The 27,122-nt window shown below is 38.3% G+C and overlaps 1 protein-coding gene across 3 annotated transcripts in view; it reads right to left on the bottom strand.

The window, feature by feature from the left end:
* Positions 1 to 27,122, bottom strand: part of UBE2E2 (ubiquitin conjugating enzyme E2 E2) — a 325,579-nt gene that overhangs the window by 43,330 nt on the left and 255,127 nt on the right. For all 3 annotated transcript variants that reach the window (XM_072948958.1, XM_072949060.1, XM_072949014.1), the window contains one exon: positions 3,068 to 3,215. In XM_072948958.1, coding sequence (XP_072805059.1) covers positions 3,068 to 3,215 — 148 coding nt within the window. The remainder of the gene's footprint in view (positions 1 to 3,067; positions 3,216 to 27,122) is intronic.

The raw sequence follows: 27,122 nt of genomic DNA, 5'->3' as shown, positions 1-27,122 counted from the left end.
GGACCATGGCACTGGGAACAGAATGATTCCCACTGATGCACCCATCAACTGGCTGATAACTTTGGACATTTGCCACCTGAAAGATACTCTCTCCCAAGAGAATCCTTCCCGAGAGATAACAGAGTAGGCGTGACTAATTCAGGAGTAGGCTTTTTTCAGATTATAAAATCAGTGCCAAGGAGGTGGTGGTAGAAATTACTCAATACTACTATCTTCTCTCAGTTAAATTCAGCTAAGGAGGTACTGATCCACCATCTATGCCCATTTGGAGTCCTAAATAGTGTGACAAGTAACATCAGTAACAACCCACTACTGTTTGCAAAGGGTTTCACATACACCATCTCATTTTAAACTCACAGAAATCCTGTGATCTAGGTAGGGCTGCTGATAATCTGTATTATATAAGAAACTGAGGCCGAGGAACATTAAATGGTTGGTTCAAGACCACACAAGTAATAAACAATGGAGCTGGTTTTCCAATCTACATCTACTTACTATAAATACCATGCAAGAAAGAGCACTTAGCCCCACCCTGAAACACAAAACATTTGTTTCTAAATGGACCAAAAATTCTCGAAAGAGACAAATGTAAATTATGAGAAAAGGAGGAAAAAACATTTTAAAAAATAGTTTATGTAAGAACAAGAGTCAGTTAAACCTGTATCTTTGTGTAAAGCCTGCTTCTGAGCTGATAGCATTTCTGGTGTTAAAATAGTTCCACAGGCTCAATGTAGGAAAATCTTCTTTCTTCACATTCTACCAAAATTACATTTGTGATCATCTGAAAATAGGTTACACTGAAGTTTAACAGAAATCTCAGGAGAAAAATTGACAGCAATTGGAAGGATGTGTACCAGAAAACAGTGTGAAATAAATTCATCACTCAAAAGAGTGGACGTTTTGACTTGTGTAAGATAACTCTTTTTAAGATTCTAGAAGTGTGAACATACATACAGATGATGTGTCAATTAGAAAACTTTTTTATGTGTGTTAAAGTATGCACGCTTAGTTTGTTACCATGTATTTCACAAATGGTAGCCTTAAGTAGATAGGGCTATCTCCAGTTGGTGAAACATAAGAAACATTATGATCTTTAGGCTTTTTCTTACTATCGGTAGCTTAATTTTCAAAAATCTATTTATTTTATTAATGTGATTTTGCTTCAGGCAGGGATGAGTTTTCTTTTTCTTTCTTTTTTTTTTGCAGAATGTATCTGCAATTGTCTGAGATACAGAAAAAGAAAACGAATTTGCTCAACATAAACCTTTCTGATTGCTGGGAAAAGGCTTTGGTAGAATGCAGGAACATCTGTGCAGAGGACAGACTCTTTAACATAAGCTGAGTCACGGTGATGGGTCCACTTCAGCTGACCTGGAGATCAAGCAGGCCTGGTTTCCACTAGGGTAAGGACTGCCTCTCTCTCCGGTGCAAGTTTTCTAAGTGAGAAGTTACATCTTATTCCGTGTATAAGAAGTGAAGCTGTCTTACTCTTCCTGTGCTCGGAAGTGCCTCATAAAGAGTAGAGTCTCAAAAGTTTTTTACTTTCTTTCTCTTCCCCCTAGTTTTATTGAGATACAACTGACATATAACACTATCAATTTCAGGTGTACAGCATAATGATGTGACACCAAAAATTTCATGAATAAGTGACTTACCTCTTAAAATAAATTTTTCTCTCAAAAAAAAAAAAACCCCTCAAAATTTCAGCAAACCCCAGAAGTAATTTTTGGAAGTGGGGAGGCAGATGAAGTTCTATGTTCCAATATTCCGAAAGGGAAATAACACACACACACACACACACACAGCCTTTTCAGGCCATTACCTCCAAATGAGGCTATACGCAGTCTCAGAGATAAACAGGACTAAAATAGGAATAGAGAAATTGAAAGAACCAAGTATTTGCCATTCAGTCTTAAATTAGTTCATCATAATTGAATGTCACTGTCTGGCATGAAATACGAATTAATTTAAAATAGTTTATAATGATCTTGCACTATTATATTTTATCTTCTTGGTATCAAAAGCATTATTATATGTATTCTACATATATCACAATTTAATTAAATTCTATATTTATATTTCTGCATTAAAAAAGTTTTTATTACTGAAAAATAACAAACAGAAAAATTTGAAAAGATGTTAATTTCTTCATGTTTTATAAACCAGCCAGCGTCCTCAGAGAGACCCTGATTTCTACTTGTCATTTCTCTCTTGTCTAAAACTTCACTTAACTAGTGAGCTTTTTCCTAAAAATGGAAGGTGGGCTCTCATAAAATAATAAGACTATTAATTAAATACTCTAAGAAGAATTTCTCACTGAGAACATCAATGAAAACCCCAAATGAAAAACCTTTGGATTTTTGCATTTTCCAAAATAAACCCAAATACGTGAAAAATTGGCAATTGTTTTGTCTTTAGTTAAAGAAGCTGATCAGAGACATGTAACTAAGTATCTAGGAACACACAGGAAGCCTGAACTCTCAGCCTTTAGCAAGCCAGCAAACCATAAAGGCTTGGCCATAAGATCTTTTCAGTTTTCCCAGGAAGCTGTATTTCTTGCTTTACTAAAATGTATTTCCTAGTTCAGGAGCTTTTTTGCTGTAATAGCTGGTGGGGATACAACGTTATTAAAATGCCAAAAAGGTCACATCCATGTGGTGTTGCCTGGTTGCTATCAGATTTTAATAGCTCGCATTTCCCAAATTAACATCTTCTGGTAGGCATCTAATTAAAAATTAAGCTATTCAATTTGAATTTGTATTATTCTTTGGCAGCAGGATGTAATGCGCTCTTTAAACGTGCTTTCCCATCTATAACGATTTTTCATTAATTTTTATCACACTGTGCTTTTTCCTTCTTGGCAAATACTAGGTTTTAAAAAGACTCATGACAGACCCAACTGAAAAAGAAAGCAGTTACAGATTGTGGAAATTTTCAATCAGTAATAGCAAAAACAATAGTGACGGTTAGTGGTGGTGGTGGTGGTGGCGGTAGGAAGCAATTGACTGAGGGCTGACATTTAAGTCCTGAGTGGCTCCGGCTCCACACCGGGTTTAGGGTTTCTTACCGGGATTGCAGTCTGTAAGTAGTGAGCAGATGGAGAGGAGGACTTTAGAGATGGTGAGGGCCGGACTCCAGTTATCCTTCAGGATGTCCAGACAGATCACGCCTTGGCTGTTAATGTTACAGTGATAGATTCTTGTTCGGAAGGTAACCTAGAAGAGAATGTAAAGTTGGTATAAATAGACATACCTTTTACTAGACAAAATAATCCAAAGGCCATTGGTCCACCATGTGCTGAATTTCTCCTTAGGCACACGAGAAGGATCAATAAACAAAATCATTACTTGTCATTCTGGGCACAGACAAGTGGCCAGCGGCCAAACCATGACATTCTCCTTTTGATGAAGAGTCTAATCATTTAATTAATGTTCTGGGGACTTAATTTCCTCTCTGCACAATTGCAGGAATGCTCATGAGGAGAAAACTAAGTCTAACTTCTAAAAAAACTTTAAAGAAAAAAATTTTCAAAAACTAAAAACTTCAAAGGGAACTTTCGTCAGATGCCAGTTATTTGAAGGATTTTGTACATTTATAAAATTAAAAAAAAAACCCATGGCGATTCTACAAAAGGAAATGAATATTTTACGCTATAGTTTAAAAACATAAGTAGGGCACATATGTAAACAATACATTTAGTTTCCAGAAAAACTATATTAATTATAACTTAACAAACCTTTTCCTCCTTAAATTCTGTATTTTGAATGTAATATGAGTGCAGCCTACTTTTAATTGCTAGATCACAAGTATACTTTGCTTAGCATCATTTTGAAACATGATTATAAACACTTTAAAAGAACTTTGGCTGAAAATGTTAAGTCCAAATCAGTTTTATAACTCTGATAAAATTCTGCTTTACAAACTTCTTACATAAGCAACAATAAGGTTTTTATTGCTATTTATTCATATTGTGCTTAAATGTTCCAAAAATTTCCAATTGAAATATTAAAAAAGTCCTGATGTTCTAAAGACCAGTCCTTCTGGTACCCTGTGTTCAAAATGATTTTGAACCAAGAAACACATGGCAGACCTTTGACGGCGCTGCCGCCCCACCAGGGCACTGTGTATCCACTCAGACAACAGATTTGCTTAATTCATATGATATCAAGGTCAGAAAGGACAGATCGGGTCTTCTACAAATGTTCAACAGCATGGTACCATTTTCAGGCTAGAGCAGCCCTCCTTACGGGAGCTGCCCTCTGGCAATACACCAGGTCAGATAACCCTGACATCTCCCCACCCCAACATACACCCAAACACCCAGAAATGCTGAAGAAAATATAACTAGCATTCTTTAAAACACATAGCTGATTTGCAAAGGGCATCCCCAGAGGCCAGAACTGAGAACCAAAAATTACAGTGAGCACATGAGCTAACAGTGTAGCCGCCAGGGGTTGTGATGCCCTCATGGACACAGAAGATGAAACCTGAGGTCTGCATGTGGCAAGGGGTTGGTATTGAGACCCCTTCCATAAATCAGGACACCCGAGCAGCTAGCCTGTCAGGCTGGACCTGAAAAGATGATGCTTTGTGGGAGAGAGAGCTAAGAAACTTGCTGGAGAAACCCTGGGCACGGGAGTTGGGAGAAAAGTGTTTCCCCTGAGAATTCTAAATCCTGGGCACATATACTATGTAAACAGTCGCTAAAAAAAGAGCTTAAATGGCTATATTACTATCAGATCAAATATACACTTAAGGCAAAGGGTATTTAAGGCGAATGTGAATAAAAAGAATAACTGCATTATGATGAAATGAATAATTCATCAGGGAAGTATAACACTTCTGAATGTGTTATACCTAACAACACAGCCAAAAGTATAAACAGTAGAAATTGGCAGCATTATAAGGAGAAAATGATACATCTACAATCAAAGAGGGACATTTTCACTGCAGTAGATGATAGGTCAATGAGACCAAAACGTAGTTAAGATACTGAAAATATGAAAAACCCAATTAATAGAATCAAGGTACTGAATAAAGATAAAATTCCACACTCAACAATTAAAGAATACATGTTCTTCTCCAAGCCCATAAGAAACACTGATAAAAACTGATCTCATGCTAAGCCACCGAGGAAGCATAACATACTTCCCCAAATTATTAAGACCATAAAGATCCCCCAATATACATCTGGAAACTGAAAAACACATTTTCAAATAATTCTTGGATCAAAGAAAGAAACCAGCTATGTTTATAATGGAAAGACAATGGAAAAATGTTGGGTTGCCAATACCAAAATTTGTGATTTGGTTAAAACAGTTTAAAAAGAGACATCTACAGTTTCAAATGCACATATTAAAAAGGAAGAAAGACATTAAGTGTCCAACTAAGGAAGAAAAAAGAACAACAGAGCAAATCCCATGAAAGTAGAAACAGATGGACAGAAGTTAATTAAACAGAGAATATCTAAAGATATTAAAATCCTACGAGGAGAGAGAGTACCCAGCCTTTTAGGTGCTAGATGAAAAGATAAAACATTTTTATGATCTAATGTAAATGATGAGTGGCTTTTATATATAATAACAGTATTTGAAAAACCTATCAGATATTGATTGATTACTCTCAGCCAGTTAATCATCAAAGCAACTCAAGGATGGAAGCATTATTATTGTACTCACTTTAAAAATAAAGAAATTGTAACTATGTGAGGTGATAGATGCGAACTAAATTTATTGTGGTACTTATTTCACGATATGTACGTATAACAAATCATGATGCTATATACCTAAAATTAATACAATGTTATATATCAATTATATCTTAATAAAACTGTAAGAAAATTTTAAATAAATAAACAGAGGACTCTCCACACTGTTTTCCACTGTTGCTGCCCCAATTTACACTCCTATCATGTCATCTAGTAATTCCACTCCTGGGTATTTACCTGAAGAAGATGAAAACACTAACTTAAAAAGATATACAGGGCACAATCATTGAATGAATGACACAGCAACTGAGGACAGGACAGACTGTTTAGAATCAAGATGGTGGAAGATTCAACTTCCAGCTGACCTTGAGCCTCATGGCACAGCCACAAAGCCATGACAGCTTCTAGGCTGATGGGATAGATCAAAAAGTGGGTGGGGGCTCGATTCATGAAAATCCCTGTCCCTTCCTGAAAGTAGCTGGAATAATCCTCCTACTCATTAGCATATAAAATTACCAAGCCCATAAAACCTAACAGTTCTGCACGTCAAGGTCACTCTCTCTCTTGCCTTCTGAGACAGCCCACACTCTATCTATGGAGTGTGTATCTCTCTAAATAAACCTGCTTTCACTTAAAAAAAAAATTAAAAGATACACACACCACTATGTTTACTGCAGCATTATTTATAATAGCCAAGCTATGGAAGCAACCTAAGTGCCCACTGATAAATGAATGGATAAAGATGTAGCATATATATATATATGTGTATGTGTGTGTGTGTGTATAAAAATATACATAAATATGGAATATTACTCAGCCATAAAAACAATGAAACCTTGCCACTTGCAGCAACATGGATGGATCTAGAGGGTATTATGCTAAATGAAATAAGTCAGTCAAAGACAAATACAGTATGATTTCACTTACATGTGGAATCTCAAAAAACAAAACAAATGAACAAACAGAAATAGTCACAGATAACAGAGAACTAACAGGTGGTTGCCAGAGGGGAGGTGAGTGGGGAGAGGAGAGAAACAGGTGAGGGAGATTAAGAGGTGCAAACTTGCAGCTACAATATAGAGTCATGGGGATGAAATGCACAGTGTGGGGAATACAGTCAATAATAATGTGCTATCTTTGTATGGTGACAGATGGTAACTAGGCTTATCATGGTGATCACTTTGAAATGCACAGAAATATCACATCAGTATGTTGAGTATTAGGAACTAACACAGAGTTGGAGATCAATTATACTTCAAAAACAAACTCATAGAAAAAGAGATCAGATTTATGAGCAGAGAGGGAATTAAATGAAGGCAGTCAAAAGGTAAACTTCCAGTTATAAGATAAATAAGTACTAGGGATGTAATGTACAGCATGATAAATATAATTAACACTGCGATTTGTTATACACGTAAATAATCAAGAGAGTAAATCCTAAGGGTTCTCATCACAACAGAAAGGTTAAAGACCTGGCTCATGGTCCCACGGTTGGTGGGTGGTGGAGCTGGAATTTGAACATAATTTTGTTGATTCAAAAGTCCAGCCTCAATGCCTCTGTTCTCTCTCTCTTTTTTTAACTTTTAATTCTGAGATAATTAAGATAATAGATAATTATAGATTCAGATGAGGAAGAAACAATACAGACAGACCACATACATCCTTCCCTCAGTTTCCCCCAAAGGTAACATCCAGCATAATGACAGTACAGTATCGCAGGAAACTGACAATGATAAGGTCCACTGACCTTGCCTGCACATCACCAGTTCTACATGCACTCACGGATATATATGTTTCTCTGCAACTGTATCATGTGTAGATTTGTGTGACCACCACCACTGTCAAGACACAGCACACTCCATCACTCACATCCTTTGTGTGACCCTTCAACAGCCACAGTCACCTTCCTCCTTGCCTCCCTTCTTAGTTCTCAACAACCACAACTCTGTTCCTCATCTCTATAATTCTGTCACTTCAAGAATACTATATAAATGAAATCACATGGGCTGTCACTTTTTGAAATTGGCCCTTTTCACTCTGCATAATTCCCCTGAGATCCATTTAAGTTGTTTCCTGTTTCAAGAATTTGTTGTTTTTATTGTTGAGGAGTATTTCATGATGTGGATGTACCAGTTTGTTTAACCTTTTACCCACTGATTGTTTCCAGTTTTTGGCTATTACAAATAAAGCTGCTATGCCCTACATACAATAGCCAAGACATGGAAGCAACCTAATTGTCCACTGACAGATGACTGGATAAAGAAGTTGTGACGCATTTATACAATGGAATATTACTCAGCCATAAGAAGAATAAAATAATGCCATTTGCAGCCACATGAATGGACCTGGAGATCGTCATTCTAAACAAAGTAAGCCAGAAAGAGAAAGAAAAATACCATATGATGTCACTTACATGTGGAATCTAAAAAAGAATAAAAGGGGGAAAAAAAAGGACACTATGAAGTCATCTACAAAACAGAAACAGACTTGCAGACATAGTAAACAATCTATGGTTACTGGGGAAAGGGGGTGAGAAGGGATAAATTTGGGAGTTTGAGATTTACAAATGTTAGCCACTATATATAAAAGTAGGTTAAAAAAAAGTTTCTTCTGCATAGCACAAGGAACTACGTTCAGTATCTTGTAATAACCTTTAATGGAAAAGAATATGAAAATGAATATATGTATGTATATGCATGACTGGGACATTGTGCTGTGCACCAGAAATTGACACATTGTAACTGACTGTACTTCAATTAAAAAAAAAACAAACCTAAAAAAAATCTTTAAAAAACCCCAAAACAAATAAAGCTGCTATGAATATTTGTGTTATGTGTGAATATAAGTTTTTACATCTCTAGGATAAATGTCCAAGAGTATAATTGTTGACCTATATGGTGAGCTCATATTTAACTTTATAAGAAACTGCCAGACTTCTTTCCAGAGTGGTTGTACCATTTTATACTGATGCCAGCAGTGTAATCCAGTTTTCCTGCATCCTCGCTGGCATTCAGTGATATCAATATGCTTTATGTTTGCCATTCTGACAGGGTGTAGCAACATGTCATTGAGGCTTTAATTTGCATTTCCTTAGTTGCTAATGATGTTGAGCACTTTTCCATGTGATTATTTGCTATCTGGATGCCCTCTGTCATGAGAGAGGATGCTCATGTCTTTGGCCCATTTCTAACTAGGTTTTTTTTTTTTTTTTACTGTTGACTCTCTAGTGTTTTAAGGGGAGATATTTTACTAAAAGTGAAATATAGTTGGATAAAAATAATGAGTTTGCAAAGAACCTTGTGGGCTTTTAAGACAGAGAAGGCTTTATACTTTGTTTTATAATACTGATAAAAAGAATCTACTTTGGTGATGCTTGTCAACTTCTGTCGTGACCAGGCTACACATGTTTGAAGTTCTCTTTGGTATATAAATAGGCAATAGCAACAATAAAAATTGTTACGTAGGAGTGCTTGGCACATACTGACTGCTTACTAATATTTGATTATTTTTATTATTATTTTAACTGCACAAAATCTCTCCTGAAATACTATATTAATCTGGAGGACAATTTAGGGACGTGACATTATAGGGCAGAAAGATGGGAAACGTCTCTTCTGCTTTCTCAGGATATTCTGCAGTTTTCCAGCTGTTCATGAATAGACCACACTGAATTAAACAGGAAGGTGGATTGTTTCACATGTTCTAATGCTATAGACTTCCACAAATATTTCCTTTTGAAGCTGGAAAAAATTCATGATCCCAGAGTTCCAAGAAGTGTCACCCATTTACCTACTGCAATGTAAACCACGATCTCTTCGGGGGTCCCTCATTGTATTTCCACTGTTACTACACTTTCATGGGACCGCCTCACCAAACCGAAAATTATTTGTGAAAGTGTTTCTCTTCAACTGATGTCTGATGCAGCACTTGGCACGCAGAAAGAGCCCATTGTTGGCGGAACAAATGCTAATACATCACAAGCTTGTGCTTAAACAGACACGTCTCTGAGGGGCTGTATCATCTTACTTACTGTTCTTTAGGTAAAAGAGCATTTCAGAATCATAACTTGTAATAGATTGAGTGCCGGAAAACTGTGCAGCATATCATGAGAAAGCAGAAGAAATTTTTACCAGCTTTCTGCCCTATAATGTCACGTTGCTAAACTGTCCTCCCCTATTTCAGTTAAACCAATAATAAAAATAATCAGTATTTAGTAAGCACTCAGTATGTGCCAAGCACTCTGACATAATAGTTTTTTTTTTTTATTGCTGCCATTGCCTATTTAAATACTAAAGAGAACTTTAAAAATGTGTAGCCTGGTCACATCAGCAAAAGTGTTCCCCAACCAAGGCAAAAACTTGCTAATAAAAGCTCTTGAAACAGCCAGCATTCCCTCTCAGACCCCATCAATAAACCCAGGGGAAAGAGAGAAGAGGATACATGCAAACTGAATAATAAAAGGCCCGCAGTCCAGACACATTTGGGATGCAAGAGCAGAAAATGATGTTTGGAATATTGACAAATACCACAGGATTTGCAACTGTTAGAAGGAGATTTTCAGAGGCTGAGAAAGCCCCCTGGCCCCCTGCCCTCACCCTACAGGAGACTGCCCTGGTCTCTCAGTTTCCCAGAAAGCCCATCATGTTATCTTGATCAGGGGGCTGAGCAGTAGTGTACCCTTCACTCTTCTGACAGAGAAACTAATGATAAAAAGTGACCATAAAGAAAATTCCACTTCCACCGAGTTCTGCGTGGCACACGACATACACCTGCTTCTGCACTCGTCGCTGTGTTTGAAGCAGAGCTCAATACTGATGTTTACATGATAGCTATCATTCCTCAAGGACAGGTAAAACTATATCGAGGGTCCTGTTTTCAGAGGCAAGGAAGATAGGACTTTTCAGAATATCTTCCATATATTAAGGACGTGTTAAAACATGATTTGGATTTAGTGATACAGAAAACTTCCCGTGTGAAACAGGGAAACAACAGCTGTCCCATTAGTGGCTGTGATGACTGCAGTACAAGGTTGGTTCTACTCCCAGGCCTGGCACCCAGCAGGAGCTCAAGCTGTGTGAGTCCCCCTCCCCTTCCTCACCTCTCCTGATTCCACAAGATCACTGCAGAGTGCACGTGTTCACATAATAATTCCCCCATCACTTGCATTTGAAATGTGTTTTCTTTATCCCACCCCACTGCTCCAGAGCACAGATAACATTCCACAGAAGGGGAGAGAGATCATGGAAGGTATGAACAGAGGTAGAGAAGGAAACATTTTATTTTATTTTTATTGTTGTTTTGTTTTGGGGAGGGGGGTAAATTAGGTTTTTTTTTTTTTAAACAGAGTTACTGGGGATTGAACCCAGGACCTCATGCATGCTAAGCATGTGCTCTACTACTGAGCAATACTCTCCTCTGAGAAGAAAACATTTTAATAAAGTATTTCTGACTAACTGACTCTACACGCAATTTAGAAAAATGTTTTGAAGCAAATATAGAAGAAACTTTTTTTAAAATCTATTTTTATATAAAGTGGCTAACATTTGTAAATCTCAGACTCCCAAATTTATCCCTTACCACCCCCTTTCCCCAGTAACTGTAAGATTGTTTACTATATCTGAGAGTGTTTCTACCAGAAATTGACACACTGTAATTGACTATACTTCAAGTAAAAAAAATAAATCAAGCAAATAAACACCTCAAAGCTGGAAAGCTGATAATGACAGTAAAAGTGATCAATTAAAATAAGATTTCGGTAATAACTTCTCTTTTTAACACAGCTTCCATTTTTCAAAAGAGTCTGATCAGGAGATAAGTGGCACTGTGATTTTACTGAGGAAGTATGAGATCAGTGAGAACTACATTCCTCTTGAAAATACTTTTCCATGGAGACCCAGAGAGGAAATATTTGGAGCCCCTGTGCCATAAATCAGCGAATCATGTAACAAAGGTCCCAAAATAGCAGGGTTAACATCATTCAAGTGGATCTCAGCCATAGGCTCCCTATGAAACTGTTTATGTGAACAGGTTGTTCGTGCACATTTTAAAATGTCAGACTACTACCCTCCTTGAGGTTTCAAGTGCTCCTTTTTTAAAGCTGACTCAAGAGCGCTGTCCCAACAACTAACACATCTTCAGGTTATTTTAAAGTACTACCAACACGATAAAAACTGGAAGAACACATAGATGAGGGCAATCACAAATCTGAAAGACACGCTAAGAAATATACATCACCAGAACAAAACAAATCCCTCCCCAGTTAAAAAAAAGTGGAAATATATTCCGCCTTGAATAACTGACAGTAGGGGAACTAAAATTAAACACTACTATGATGTGGGGGAGGGTATATCTCAAGGGGTAGTGAGCATGCTTAGCATGCACGAGGTCCTGGGTTCAATCCCCAGTACCTCCTCTAAAAATAAAGAAACAAATAAACCTAATTACCTCTCCCCCACACACACAAAAATAAAAACAAAACAAAAACAAACAAAAAGAAAAAAGAAAAAAGAAACCATGATGCATGAAGGTGATCTCCACCTTGCCTGTTCCATTTGGCTGCGGGTCAGAGCTACTTTTTGAAAGCTTTCAAGTACAATTTAAATGATTAAAAATAAAAAACTTGATGGTATAGACACTGAAATTTTAAAAGTCTTGTGCTGTTCCTTTCAAATGTAGAAGTAAAAAAGTACGCAACTAGAAAATGTCTTCTGGGGGGAGGGTATAGCTCAGTGATAGAGCACATGCTTAGCATACACAAGGTCCTGGGTTCAATCCCCAGTACCTCCTCCAAAATTAAATAAACCTAATTACCTCCCCCACCCCCCAAAATTTAAAAAATAATTAAAAAAAAGTCTTCTATCCAAATCTCTTGGGAGACGGAAGCACCTTACTCAGTTCTCAGCGCCCTTTCCACACATGCAGCAACGGACTGCTCCCACGTCCTGCAAAGCAGGATGCCTAGAATGACCTGATTCCAAAGATCAGACTCCTTCTTATAAAACTTCAATTTGTACAGAATGTTTCAGGAACATACTTCTATTGAGTAAGGCTCAACTTGGTTTTTCAAATTTGTGTGCTCTTTTTAATTAGAGGCTTGTTCTTTCACTATGCTTTCCTTGTCCATTTTGTACTCCTTAAACCACGATTTTGCCTCTTCTGACTTGTTCTACTGTCTCAAGCATCAGCAATGGTCTCCAGCAGACTCTCCTTTCTGGCAGGACTGCATCACAGCGTGGACTATCCCCTCCGATGTGAGCTCATCCTCGGTGTGCACTCTTTATTTTTCTGTAGAAATCCCATGTGCCTTGGATTGCGGAGTGTTTTGCATTTCTTTCTTCATGGGCTTCAAGGACAAGACCAGTTTGAGACCAGACTGTACTACATGCGCCAAAATATACGGCAATAAAAGCATCCCTTGGGAAGAGTCAACTTACACTTACATCTTTACTAAAAAATCTCTTATATTTAGATAGTGTCTCAATTAGTTTATTCTGAACAGGATGCTATCTGGTAAAGACAAAGTAGCCTGAAACCAGCTCAGTCAATTTTTGTTTGGCCTGTGTGCAGAAGTTTCCTCCCTCAAATCAGTTTAAAAAAAAAAAAAAGGGAAATACAGAAATTTAACAAAGCTCCCAGAGTAGGACATTCCTAGGAGTACAGCTCTACCATTTGAAGGCATGGATTTTAACAACCTTTTAAAGGTCATTTAAAAAAGAAATCTATTTAAAAAAAAAAACGAAATACAGTACTTTAGAACAACCAAGAAATTTTTAAAAAGCTGGCTGTATGAGTTTTCTAAAAATGGGTTTTCATAGCTTGGACAAATTTTCAGTAATACTGTCCTATATGGATTCAAAGACTGCTGAATCCCAAACAGCTGAGAGGGAAGTGAAGATGACATGGTATCGAAACATAAAGGTGTGCACAAGACACACTTACACTTGCCCACTGTTGGAGCTGACTGAGCACGCACACAATAGATGCCCACAAAACCCTCAAAACCAGAACCCAAACTCTCCGAGTGCACCCTTCCCACAGAGGAATCACCTCCCACCTCCCAGATCTGATGGCGGGACAGCTGTTCTTGAACACTGAACTTAAAACCGTGATGCAGGACGGTGCTGGTCCAGCAACACTTACTTAATTAATTAGCACCGCACAGAGAAGACATAACTGAACAGATGTCCCAGGAACCCACGTTTCTGAGACATGGTGATTCATTTCTGCTCTATAACTGCTGAAGTGTCTCATACGTAATGACAATTAATTACAAAGCATAACAGCTGAGCTACTTAATGGAGTCCATGGACAGTGCATAGTAAATGACCCACCATATGACAGTTGCTGCTAAATTAAAGACAGTTACATAAACATAAACATAAGGAGAAAGCTCTCCTTTTTATTTTGTTTACATTTTTTATAGGTCTCACATTACCCAAGGCGATTCTGTAAGACGTAGCATATTTACAGATTTGCTAAATGTAAAATGGAAATAATAAACAGACTTCCTTTATCCTTTGGGAAAGAAGTAATACATTTCATGTTTGTAGACATAACAAGTGGCAGTTATTTATCTTAAGAGATTAATAATTCAACATACAGACAACACAGTACAAAGTATTCATCATAGCTAGCTGGAAGTGACAATTGGATTTTTTATATACCCTGCAACAGTGTGGAAGTAAAGGATATTTTAACACAGTCTGAAATGAAACAATGACTAATTCTGTTAATGATACAGTAAATTAACAGCAATTATAGAGCTGGCTGCAAGCCCGCACTCTGAGTGAGTGCTACGTGACACACACCAGAGACGTTCTTTGAAAGTGGCGGAGTGTTCATAAATCCCGCAAAAGTTTCCAGACTTGGCGTGTGTGCTTGGGGGGGGGGGTAATGGCACTGGTTCCCTGTGTTTCTACCATGACGTTAAAAAGTATGGCATGTACATCACAGAAAGTTGTAACTCCAGATACTAAGAATAACACATTAAAAATGGCTAACAATTATGCAGTGTTTACCTGCCTGGCACCGTTGGAATGGATTTTCACTGACTACATAATTTGGTCTTCATCATCAACCTGCCAGGTAGGTAACCGCGATGACTCTTATTTTACAAATAAAGAAACTGAGACACGGGTTCAGAGGGATTCCAGTGTTCCCAGTTGAGGCAGTTCTAACAGTAAGTAAAGAAATTATAAGGAGGGAGGAAACAGGAAATAGACAAAACCAAACCAAAACAAACACACACAAGAAAACAACTCACACCCCGAAGAGCCTTTTGAAAATAACAGAAAAAAGAAAAAAAACCAGGAAGAGAATTAAGAGACTTACAGGAACTCTAGAGCTCAGCAGTTTGACTTTTTAGCCAGAGAAGCTAATGATACAGAGATTCAATAGCTTTTTTGGCTCAAGTTCTGCTAAAATGAGAATTCATCTAAAGTGGTTTCAGCAAAGAGAAGAAACGTGATATCCACTATTATTACTGTTCTTTTTATGCAAAATGACCTGTCACCTCTGCGAGATTGCTGAAGGCAAGAAAAACCCAGTCAGTCAAAGAAAAGGTGCACAAATAATGGTTTAATAAGACTTGAAAACGGTCACTTAAATGTATCTAATTTTTGAATACTTTGAATCTTAGCATTTAGAATATCCTAGTGAGTATTCTTCAAACATCTGTGGGAAGCAGATGTAACAAAGCGACATGACACTCATGGTCCTGGGCCAGGTAGCTCTCCTGAAAAGTACAATACGACTCAAGTCTGATTGGGAGGATGGGTTGGGGGCTGGCTGTCCAGTGATAAAGTTCTGTAGTTTTGATCAGGGGAGTGCCATGAGGAAAGGGATTTCAGAATGCATCACAGGGCTGTCACACAGCATTCCTTCCTGAAGTAGCCCCTTCCAGTCGACAACACTGACTTATTCCCAAGCTCACAAAATGGCTTTTATGGGATCAACGGTGTGGAAGCTTCTCTGAGCATACTGTCTGAACAACTGAACAAATCAAGAGATACAGGGATACAGGTGAAACAGAAAAGAAGAGGGGAGGGAAGGAGAAAAAGTGGGCAACACAGGCCACAGGGTTGAGGGAAAGGAGGGACCAGGCACTATAGGCAAAGAAGGACCAGAAATGGCTGTAAAACCATTTCTGATCGTGGCCTTCATCCCCCTACCCTGGAATCCACCTGCTGAGACAGGGACAGGGCAAGTAAGATGGCGAACACCTAACGGTCCAAGGCTAACCACTCTATGTTGAGTGACTCTTGGGTTGAGGCATCCTTAGAAGGATGGATGCATGTTTCCATCCTTCCACGCCCCCACCCCCAAAATAATATTAAGAACGGAAGCACTGTCACCAGCACAGGTCTCCTGGCCTTCCTGGTGAGTGTTCAGGAACTACGTCTTTGTTTTATGGAAGGAATATTTAGCACAACGAGGGGCTCCTTAGCTTTTGCGGGTACCTAACGACAGCTACGTGGGTTTGTTCCCTTCCTAAACTTTCATGCCTGTTTGTCTTTAATCCCAGGCAACCCCTTTCCTTCTCTCCTGTCCCTCTCGTACTCTGCCCTCATTCACAGTCTAGTCTCTACTCTCTGGTTCCACCTCCTGGGTTACCTTCCAGGCTCCCAGCCCAGCGTTTCTGAAGCCTGTTGTTTTGGGTTCATCTTTTCCCCTCTGGTATTCTCGGTAAGACTACTGCCCTAAAAAAACCACCAGGGTGATTTCCCCTAAGGCTGCATGGAAATCTACCTTACAGAAAAGACAACAGTAACCAAGGAGAAGTCCAATAGCAATGATTCAGAATTGTGTGTGAAAAATACACCGCTACTTTTAAACATTCTATTCTGGCTGCTTGAATCGCCTATTCCTAAAAATAAAAGAAAAACCTCTGAAGTAGTATCTTAAAGACTCTAGGCCCTTTCCCTGTACCTTGTAACATTCAACTTTGTACTATAGAAAATCTGCTTCTGTGACATGACAACAAATATTACCTTTTACAAGCAAACAACTGCATGACATACATGTGGGTTTTTTAATAAAGAGCGCCGACGTCATTTAACAAAACCGACAGCAGTATGCAGAGCTAAATAAAACTCTTAGAAATGAATTTTGGTGGACAGGCTAACAATGAATGTTTATTTATCAAGGGAACAAATTTATATAAGGGCCTTAAGGACAAGGATTTTTATCTGATACTGATTTTTCTCCCCTATGGGGGAGAGCAGTATGTTAACATGCGTTTGTTCAATAAACAAATGAACTGAAAAAATACAGAATATTTACACTGGAAAAGAGGCCACACATACCGTAAACATAACAACTGAGGGAGAACTTCCTATGATCCAATAGCTGGGTTTACAAAGACTTTCCCTGGGGGGTAGGTATCACCTGACAGATGTGGAAAGTCTATAAAGGGAAAAGTGGCACTCTGTTATTTAAATTTTGATTTAGGGCAACTTTCAAAGTCTTCTGATTAATATTTCAGTCAGCAGAGATTAGAACATTCTCAAACATTAACTGTAGAGTTAGGATTAAGACTATGTCATAACTCCTTCAAATTAGAAAACAGCATTGAAAGACATTTTAGAAGTCTGATACGTATTACGACGTTGTGTCTACTTCAAATAAACAGTACAAAGAATGTAAAACTTTGAGGTGTCTTGGTAAAAATGACTAACAAATTACTTTTCTCCCTCCGCTCATAAGAAGATTAACATACTTTTGTCCTGACAATATTAGAAGAATTCACTTTTCTTCAAAAGCCTATTTGGGTCAGTTTTTCATTATTTTTCTCCCTTTTTTGGTGATGAATAGATTAAAAGAACAAAGCATCTGGCCTCCTGTTATTAGTAAGAACTAACATCTCATCATGGTAAGGTTGTTACATCGGCCGCACTGGCAAATTCTGAGGTTTCCAAAGACAAGTGTCATCAGAGGTCCTACAGTTCCAGTTGATGGGTGGTTTTACCTTCTCAGATGTGGTAAAACTCTAACTTAATAAGATTCATTTCTCAGCTATGTACTTAAGATCTATACTATACTTTACAGTCACATGGTGGGATATTTTTGGCCTGGTCAGGAGTAACTCTATTCATCACTGACCATAAAAATCAATTCACAAAAGAGGTAAAAAATAGAGGATACAAGAAGAAATCTAACATTTTATCCAAATATCCCATTACTATTACATTTTCACTATGAATAATTTTAAGTAAAATCTCCAGTTCTTTATTATCATGCAGGAATAGTATTTTTAAAAACATCGTCGACTGTTATAATACACATTTATTTACTTTATAGCCAGGTTAGTGGAAGAACAAGATACTTTTGGTTAGCGATACTGTGGAGTGAGATACTGCTGTCAGTTATTTGCCTTTTCTTCCCCTAATAGTCTCTGGCGGAGGTAAAAACATATCTCCCCTTCAACAATTTGTCTTCCAGATTTGGTCCACGGTGATAATGCAATTTCACGGAAGTAATTTCATGAACTGAAGTTTTGTGCAATGCTTTAAGACAATGCTTTTGAATATTTTAGTTAATGTGATTGCCCTGGTTTTTATACAGGCACACCTTGGAAATAGTGTGGGCTCAGTTCCAGACTACCACAATAATAATAAAGCAAATACCACAATAAAGTGAGTCACGTGAATTTTTTTGGTTTCCCAGTGCATACAAAAGTTAGGTTTACACTATATGACAGTCTATTAAGTGCACAATAGCATTATGTCCCAAAAACAAAGGATATACCTTAATCAAAAATACTTTATTGCTAAAAAATGCTAACTCTCACCTGAGCCTTCAGCGAGTCATAGTAGTAACATCAGAGATCAGGGATCACAAATCATCATAACAGCTATAATAATAATGAAAACATCTGAAATAGTGAGAACTACTGAACGGTGACACAGAGACACAAAGTGAGCAAATGTTGTTAGAAAATTGGCATCAATGGACTTGCTCACCGTAGGGCTGCTACAAATCTTCAATTTGTAAAAAATACAGTATTTGCAAAGAGCAATAAAGTGCAATAAACGAAGCATGCCTTTGTATATATATATTCTAAAATTTTTGCCTGTGCTTGTTACTTCACACAATCTTTTGAGGAAAAAAAAGTGCTCTTAAAGCTTGGATCTAGAAAGGTGGTAATGGAGCAATGTAACTGGCATTCCTGGGAGCACAACTATCTCAATTTCTACCTGCATTTCAGCTTTCAGAGCGTGCATGTCAACTTGGGCATGCATATCTTTTTTTGAGTAGAAGATATAAAGAAGTACACTTTTGGGAAAAATTAATCTGGTTCCTTTCTTTTAATTTGTATTTTTATTTCTCATTAATAAGAATGTATTATAATTTCAAATGTCTTTTGTTTTTTTCACAGTGAGTGTATGATGTTGGTGATACATTTGCACTAAACTAATTCCCAGCAAGTGACGGTATCCCTGTTTGATGAAAAAGGGAATTTTGGATTGTCCATACTTCAAAACACTCATTCTGTACCTTGATAAACCTATATTCTCTCTTCTCCCTACTGAAATCCTGTCATCCATTAGGGGCCAGATAAATAATACTTCCTTGAGGATGTCTTCCCCTGCTACTCCCAGTTTGTCCAGTACCAGTGTTCCAGAATGCTGGCTACACATGGGTGTGCATGCCTTTGTGAGGAAATGCTTCCTAGCTGGTTTTATTTTATATTATTTTTTCAATTTTTTATCACTAAAAAACCCAGACTTACAATGAACAGACTCATTAGTTGTTAACACGGAATTTTTTTCCTGTATCTCTCCATTCAAGTTCCTTATACGTAGCAGACTACCATGCTGAGGACGCGGTTGGGAGAACGAGCTTGCTTTTTCCACACTTCAAAGTCCTGTCATCCTGCAACTTGACAACTGTGTTCCTTTCCCTATGGAAATGCTCTCCATCTTTCATGGGTACTCCTTTTATGAAGTGGTCTCCTGCCATTTTCAATCACAGTTCTCAGTCTCTTTTGTGAACTTCTATTGCATTTAAACTTCCCTTTTGGTGTGTGTGTGCATCTGTTTTTCTTCCTACCAAGACTGAAGGCTATCTGAGGGCAGGGCATGTAGGTTTCTCTGCAATACACATGGTATCAAGCACCGTGCCTAATAGGTCTGGATATACACCTATTGAGTAAATAAATAACTGGCCATTGTCTGTAAGAAGCCTTCTACTATCCAATATTTGGGTTTCTCCCCAAACCCACAAGCAGGGGTAGGGGGAGGAGTAAAAGAAAAGTTTCTTCTGAACATATTTACTGATTTTCTATTGGATGTGTATTTAATTTTTAATTTAACTTTAATTTAGGATGTTTTGCCGCTGGGGTATGCCTGACATGATCAAATGGTGGTTTTGATATTGGTTAGAGTCATCCACTTTGGTTAGTTACCAGTCCTCTTCTAGGCCCCCAGTCCTTGCTCCAAGAGAACTCAATTCACTTGTTAGCATTTATACAAGTAATTACAACGAGGAAGATGAGAATCCTTTTCTGAGAAGATGCCTCAGTGAATATGTCATGAATTTTCCTTTCTTTTGTCCTTACTGCCAAGAATTTCACAATAATCAACTAGTCTTTTTAACAGCCCAAGAAGGTATTTATTGATGCCCGCAGTCTAAAACAGGTCTGTAGTAGGTTCCAGGGAAGATACAGATGTAGAAATACTCTCTGGCTTTGAGGAAAGCTTGTTGCCAATTAAAGATAAAATTAGAACAAAGGAACATTAGGGATAAATTTTATTTATTCAACAAATATGTGTGGACTCTGTACTCAGGAGCACGGGGTGAGGTGGGGCAGGAAGCTGAGATGCGCAAGTGGGGTCCTGACCCCGGGATGCCTGCCAGCAGCCGAGACACAGAGAATCCCCCAGTGACCACCACGAGGTGTGACATGGCAGGACACAGGGTCCCATCAGAATAGGGGGTACCTGGCTGGGAAGAATCCCAGAAAGTACTGAAGAAGAGGTCGGTCCAAACTGAACTTTGAAGGGGTGCAATAAGGAGGGTTGGCTGATTATCTTTTTTGGGGGGCTTCTTTCTTGAATTGCCCACCAAGAAGGACAACATCAAATTTATCTACATAAAAATTCTCACTGTGTCCCACCGATCTGCAGTTATTGGCTTCATATACCTTCAGCTGCAGAGCAATGACTGTGCACAAAAGCTAAGCTCTTTGGAAAAGATGCACAGTGGTATTAGTGTCTCCTGTGAGAAACGTGGGGCGCTGGCATGAGAGACATGTGTGGAGTGGACACCATCTTCTCAATGACTCCATCCACCTGTTCATTCTCCCAGCTGCTCCTCGGGGCGGGTGATGGATGCCATCACTAATGACATCACTGCACTAGTCTCCTTCATGACACCCTTTTCCTTTGGTCTCTCCTTCCTGCCATCATGCACCATGATGCTCCAAGGCTGATCTTTCTAGCATGCAGACACATTCAGGATAAATTCTACGTTTGTAGAGGGGGCAGACCTGCCTACCCGGGCAGCCGCCTGGTTCTCCATGGATCACACTGCCCGCAAAGGTCACGCACGTGTAGCCTTCTGTGCATGCTGTTCTTTTTGTCAGGAAGACTGTCTTTTCTTCAGGGAGAACACCTGCTGGTGCTCCTTCTGCTGCGTTCCCACTGCACTGTTACCCCTGCTACAGTCATTGGCATGTCGGCCCCCCTAGAGGTCTCTAAGTTCCATGAAGCCCAGGGTTGGGTCTCTTACCTCAAGGTGGGTACTATTTCATAGCTTTGCCTTTTAATTGTCTTAAAATCCTGTCATTAAAATCATTTCATGGTGAAAAGACAACCTATGGACTAGGAGAAAATATGTGCAAATGATCTAACCGACGAGGGGTTAATTTCCAAAATATAGCAACAGCTCATACAACTCAGTATGAAAAAAAAAAACCCAAACAGCCCAGTCAATGGGGCAGAAGACCTAAATAGACATTTCTCCAAAGAGGACATACAGATGGCCAATAGGCACATGAAAAGATGCTCAACATTGCTAATTATCAGAGAAATGCAAATCAACACTACAATGAGGTTATCATCTCACACCAGTCAGAATGGCCGTCATCAAAAAGTCTATGAATTATAAATGCTGGAGAGGATGTGGGGAAAAGGAAACCCTCCTACGCTATTGGTGGGAATGTAAACTGGTGTGGCTACTATGGAGAACAGTAAGGAGGTCCTTAAAAAACTAAAAATAGATTTATCATATGATCCAGCAATCCTACTCCTGGACATATATCTGGAAAAGATGAAAACTCTAACTTGAAAAGATACACACACCCCAATGTCTATAGCAGCACTATTTACAATAGCCAAGACATGGAAGCAACCTAAACGTCCATCAGCAGGTGAATGGATCAGGATGTGGTATATGCGCGCGCGCGCGTGCGCGCACACACACACACACACACACACACACACAATGGAGTATTACTCAGCCATAAAAAAGAATGAAATAATGCCATTTGCAGCCACATGGATGGACCTAGAGAATGTCATACTGAATGAAGTAAGTCAGACAGAGAAAGACAAATATTATGTGATATCACTTATATGTGGAATCTAAAAAAAGATACAAATAAATTTATTTATAAAATAGAAACAGACTCACAGACATAGAAAACAAACTTATGGTTACCAAAGGAGATGGGGGAAGGGATAAATTAGGAGTTTGGGATTAACAGATACAAACTACTAAATATAAAATAGATAAACAACAAGGATTTACTGTATAGCTCATGAAACTATATTCAGTATCTTGTAATAACTTATAATGGAAAAGAACCTGAAAAAAAAGTATGTATAATTGAATCATTTTATATACTATATAGTATAACAAAGTGATTTGTTATACTCCTGAAACTAACACATATTGTAAATCAACTACACTTTAATTTAAAAAACCATTTCATAGGTTTAGACATATCCAGCAAAAGAAAAAAAAGCTAAAGAATACAAGGCTTTTCTAACGGAAAATGCGGCAATTCAATGAAGAGAACAGCTTCTTGGAGCAGATAACAGTGAAATGCTAACAGACGGCAGAGAGAAGGCACAGGTTTTGAACTCTATTCAATTATATTAAATTTTATTTCTGTGTCAACAAGGAGAATGACATCATTTGATTTGTTAGGACTTCGAAAATCATGTCGTGATTGATGGGACCCCAAAACCAAACAGTGCCATGGTTACTCCATTTCCTTTTCAACAAGGTGAGAAAACTACAGATTAGCGGAATAAAGCAGAGAGCACTCCACACTTAAACTCCACATACACACAATCAAAAGTCTTAGCAGTTGTCTTCCTTCATTACTGTCAAAGGCACGAGCCTAGAGCCAAAGCAAACACAGCAGCCTGGCAGTCATCAATTTGACTTCTATGTATGTTGGGGAGGGATTACCGATGACCAGTGAGACTGTAGACAGTAGGATCCAAAAGCAAACTGGGCTGCTGCAGATAGCACTTGTAGTGCATCCCTGTGGGCCAGAGACAGAGAGTTCCAGTCTGGGTGATAATCCGGTTTGGTAGGTGTAGAACAGAGATCTTGCTAAATGACCAAATAAATTAATTGGCACAAAGAAGCTCTCTAGTAGGACAATTTGTGATTAGCCTTTTCAGCACTTTACCGATGACTTAAATTGAGACTTAAAAACAAGGCTTATCAAAGCTATGGATAACATAAAGTTGAACAGACAAGGGAACACATGGACCGGAAGTGAAGAATCAAAAGGTCTAAATACGTCAAACTAGAGTTTAACAGTACAAATTTAACAAGGAAAATAAGACCTACAGTTAGGTTCAAAGCAATAATTTTCACAAGATAGAGGAGATGTGGCTTAAATATAGTAACTTTTGAACAGAAACTATGAAAAAAAATAAAATATGTTGGGGGGAGGGTATAGCTCAGGTGGTAGAGTGCATGCTTAGCATGCAGGAGGTCCTGGGTTCAATCCCTGGTACCTCCTCTAAAAAAAAAAAATATGTTGAAAGAAAAGTACACGGATCATTGGTGCACAGCTTGATGAACTTTTTACAAAGTGAACACATCTAGGTAACTACCACCTAGAACAAAATATAGAGCACTGCCAGCACCCCCGAAATCTCTCTTGTGTATGTCACCAGTCACAAACACCCCCCTAATGTAACCGTTATTCTGACTCCTGCCTCTGTAACATTAGTTACTCCTGCTCTTGAATTTATAGACAAGGAATCATACAGTACTCTGTGTATGAGTACGGTGAGAGAAAGAAGTTTCTCTCAATATGTTTGTGAAATTCATACATACTGCTCATTGTTCTGTTTTTCATTTCACTATTATGTACTATGCCATTGTATGAATACATCACAATTCATTTACCCATTCCACTACACATGATTTTTTTCCCAGGAATTTTCTGTGTAAATAAAGCTTAAGAAGTGACAGTTGTACAACATGACAAGGTGGCAGCAAAGACCAAGTTTACCTACTTTCTTTGCCCGAGCCTGGCTTTGAAAACAAACACATGCATCAATTTGGCTTTCATGATGTGACTTCGGATTCTGAGGTTGTGAAAACAGCACAGAAAAGTGACTGTGTTCATACTGTATTACTGAAGGTAGGTATCTATAGGTAAAGGTACATAGTTCTTGGATTATAGTATTTTTCTGGTTTGCAAAATTTGGCCCATGTACTGAGTATTATTTGAACCTATACTTAAAGATGCAAATTATTTGCTTATAATTTGTGTCCACAGATGGTCTGCATAAAATCTAGCCTAGATACTTCATAAAATCAAGAATATACTTCAAACAAGATGGAAATAAAAACTCAAGTTTTTTGTTTAACACATTAATTTCACATGTTAAATTAACATGTTAATTTCTTGCTAATAAGTTTCATACCAGTATCTGCAGCACTTAACTTTAAGCATTTTTAGCTAAATTGTATTCCCTTTCCTTGTTTTACCATGAAATGCATTACTTTCTCCTGGGTCTACTAGATGCCCCTTGTGACATCTTCATAGAAAAGGGAGCCCCTTGTTCCAGGTGGATCTAATTCCATGGGACAGAATGAGAGCATACACACACACAGACACACACACGTACACACATACTCTCAGTGCATATTTCAACATTACAAACCAATGGAGCACAGATTTCAGAAGTGCCGAAGAAGTGACAGGCAAAACAGCTATTCATTTGCTTCATCCAAACTACTTTCTGCCAGGTGCTAAAGACAGTTAAGTTCTCTGTTCTCATGGAGATTGAGTCGAGAGTGAGTAAACAGAAAATAAAACCACCCAACAAATAAGTATGCCAGATTATGAAAAGTTTCAAGACAGAAACGATCAGGTTGATGTGACCAAAGAGAATCAGTGTGGAACTATTAATCGAAGGTGGTGAAGTAATGAACCTCTCTCTCAGGAGATGACACTCAAGATGAGAGCAGACGAATGACCAAGTTGTGGCCCACACGAAGAACTGGTCGAATGTGACCCAGACCAAAGGATCAGCAAATCCCAGGGTCCTGCAGGACAAAAAGGAGGCCAAGGAGGCCGGGGAGGAATGAGGCAGTGGAGGGGGCCAGTGGGAGAAGCGTGGGTTTTCCCCTAAGTGCAGTGGGAAGCCACCAAGAGCTTTAAGCAGGGCAGTGACAGATCACTAATGGTTCAAAACGAAAGGAACCATACAGACGTTCAACTTTCTCTTTCTACAGATGAAAACACTAAGTTCTAGAAAGTTTAGTGTCATTAAAAGATGAATGGTAGGAAAGTGTAAAGAACGTAGGTTTCTGTAAGGTTTCTTTTCAATAAGAGACCAACCTTCAGACACATGGTAAGGGATTATTCTCACTCATTCTATTAGAGATGCAATTATATTTAAACATTCCTTCTTATCTATTAGATTGGTAAAGGTCATTATTTGGTAGCACCACATTGCCTGGGGAAGGATATGGGGAAAGGGCAGATGTATCCAAGTTGGGAGTATAACTTGGTGCAACTTCTTTGGAGGAGACGAAGGGTCGTATCTATTACAAGTGCACATGCAGAGATCCCTTGTGCTAGCAATTTGTTCTAGGAATTTGTCCTACAGATATATTTATACAAGAAAGTAAGTACAAAGATACTCAATGAAACATTATTTGTGATGGTGAAACATTATTTGTGATGGCAAAACAGTGGAAATAACCTGTATGTTCATTGTAGGGAACCTGTTAAGTAAACTAAGGTACCTTCTTTCAATGAAATAATATGTAATTATAATGGAGCTGATCTACTTATGTGAACATGGGACAATCTTGTGGATGATGAGTGAAAAAAGGCAACTGTAGAAAAAAGATGTCTTTGGGAGGGGAATGAATGCTGGCCAATGGGGAGGAAGACTTGCTCTTACTGCACACTCTGTGTTGTTCCAACTTTTCACTGTGTATACACCCATCATCTATTTAAGACTGTTTTTAAAAATGAAATGGTCTGGTTAAAAGCAAACCGCTAGAGAAGAGGTGATGTTTAAAAAGCAAGAAAGGGAGGAAGAAAAGAGGAAGTGTGGAAATGAAGAAAATAACTGGAAGTGATCTGAAATAAACATATTGCTTTATGTATTATTATTTTGTATAAACTACTATTTCATATAATCTATAGGGACAGAGTTTAAAATAAGTTAGTGGCCAAGTATCAGGGAGACATAAATGTATAATACATATACAGGTCTATCATTTGGCAAATGCCAAAACAAAACCCCTCAGTTAATGTAATTCTCCACAAAAACAAAGGCAAAAAGGATTATTTTCCATTGACTACAGAAAAGAATGCCAAGGGGTGATGTAAACTATGGCTGTTGTCAATGAACTGAATTAAAGTGTGTTTAGCAAGTTCATAGTTCATCTACTTCAGGTGTGGAAAGAAGGGGTTGCTAGACTGGAAATCAGGAGGCCAGGAGTTCGAACTCCTGGCCCTGGCACTTAATGGCTACGTGATCGTAATCACACTGCTTAATCTGTTTCCTGTGATCATGAAACCTGCCTCTCAAAGCGAGAGAGTCAAGTGGGATAATGAAAGTAAAAGTACAGTATAGGTTGTACAAAATACAGTATGATGTCTGGTACCCAAGATTCCATGACCATCATAATGTCAACAGAATTGGAAACTGAAATGAGAGGTCCAAGGAGAACTTGAAGAAGGTCACTTCGTCCACTCCCCTGCAGGGGTACACTGCGACCACAGGTAGTTATTCTGATTTATTTCAGTCCTTATTTAGGTACCTGCGAGAAGATTAATTTCTTTCACTGGTTTAATTGTTCATGCTTTTATGATTTATTACCAACAAATGAGAAGATGACATCTTTGTGAGGCGTTACTGTACACTCTACGTGGAAAATAGCTTCCCAATCCCTGGACACTGAGAACATAATGAAAAAG

Source organism: Vicugna pacos, chromosome 1 (genome assembly GCF_048564905.1).
Source record: "Vicugna pacos chromosome 1, VicPac4, whole genome shotgun sequence".
Taxonomy (NCBI): Eukaryota; Metazoa; Chordata; class Mammalia; order Artiodactyla; family Camelidae; genus Vicugna; species Vicugna pacos.
The sequence above is the reverse complement of the archived record's forward strand: the minus strand, read 5'-3'. Positions and strand labels throughout refer to the sequence as shown.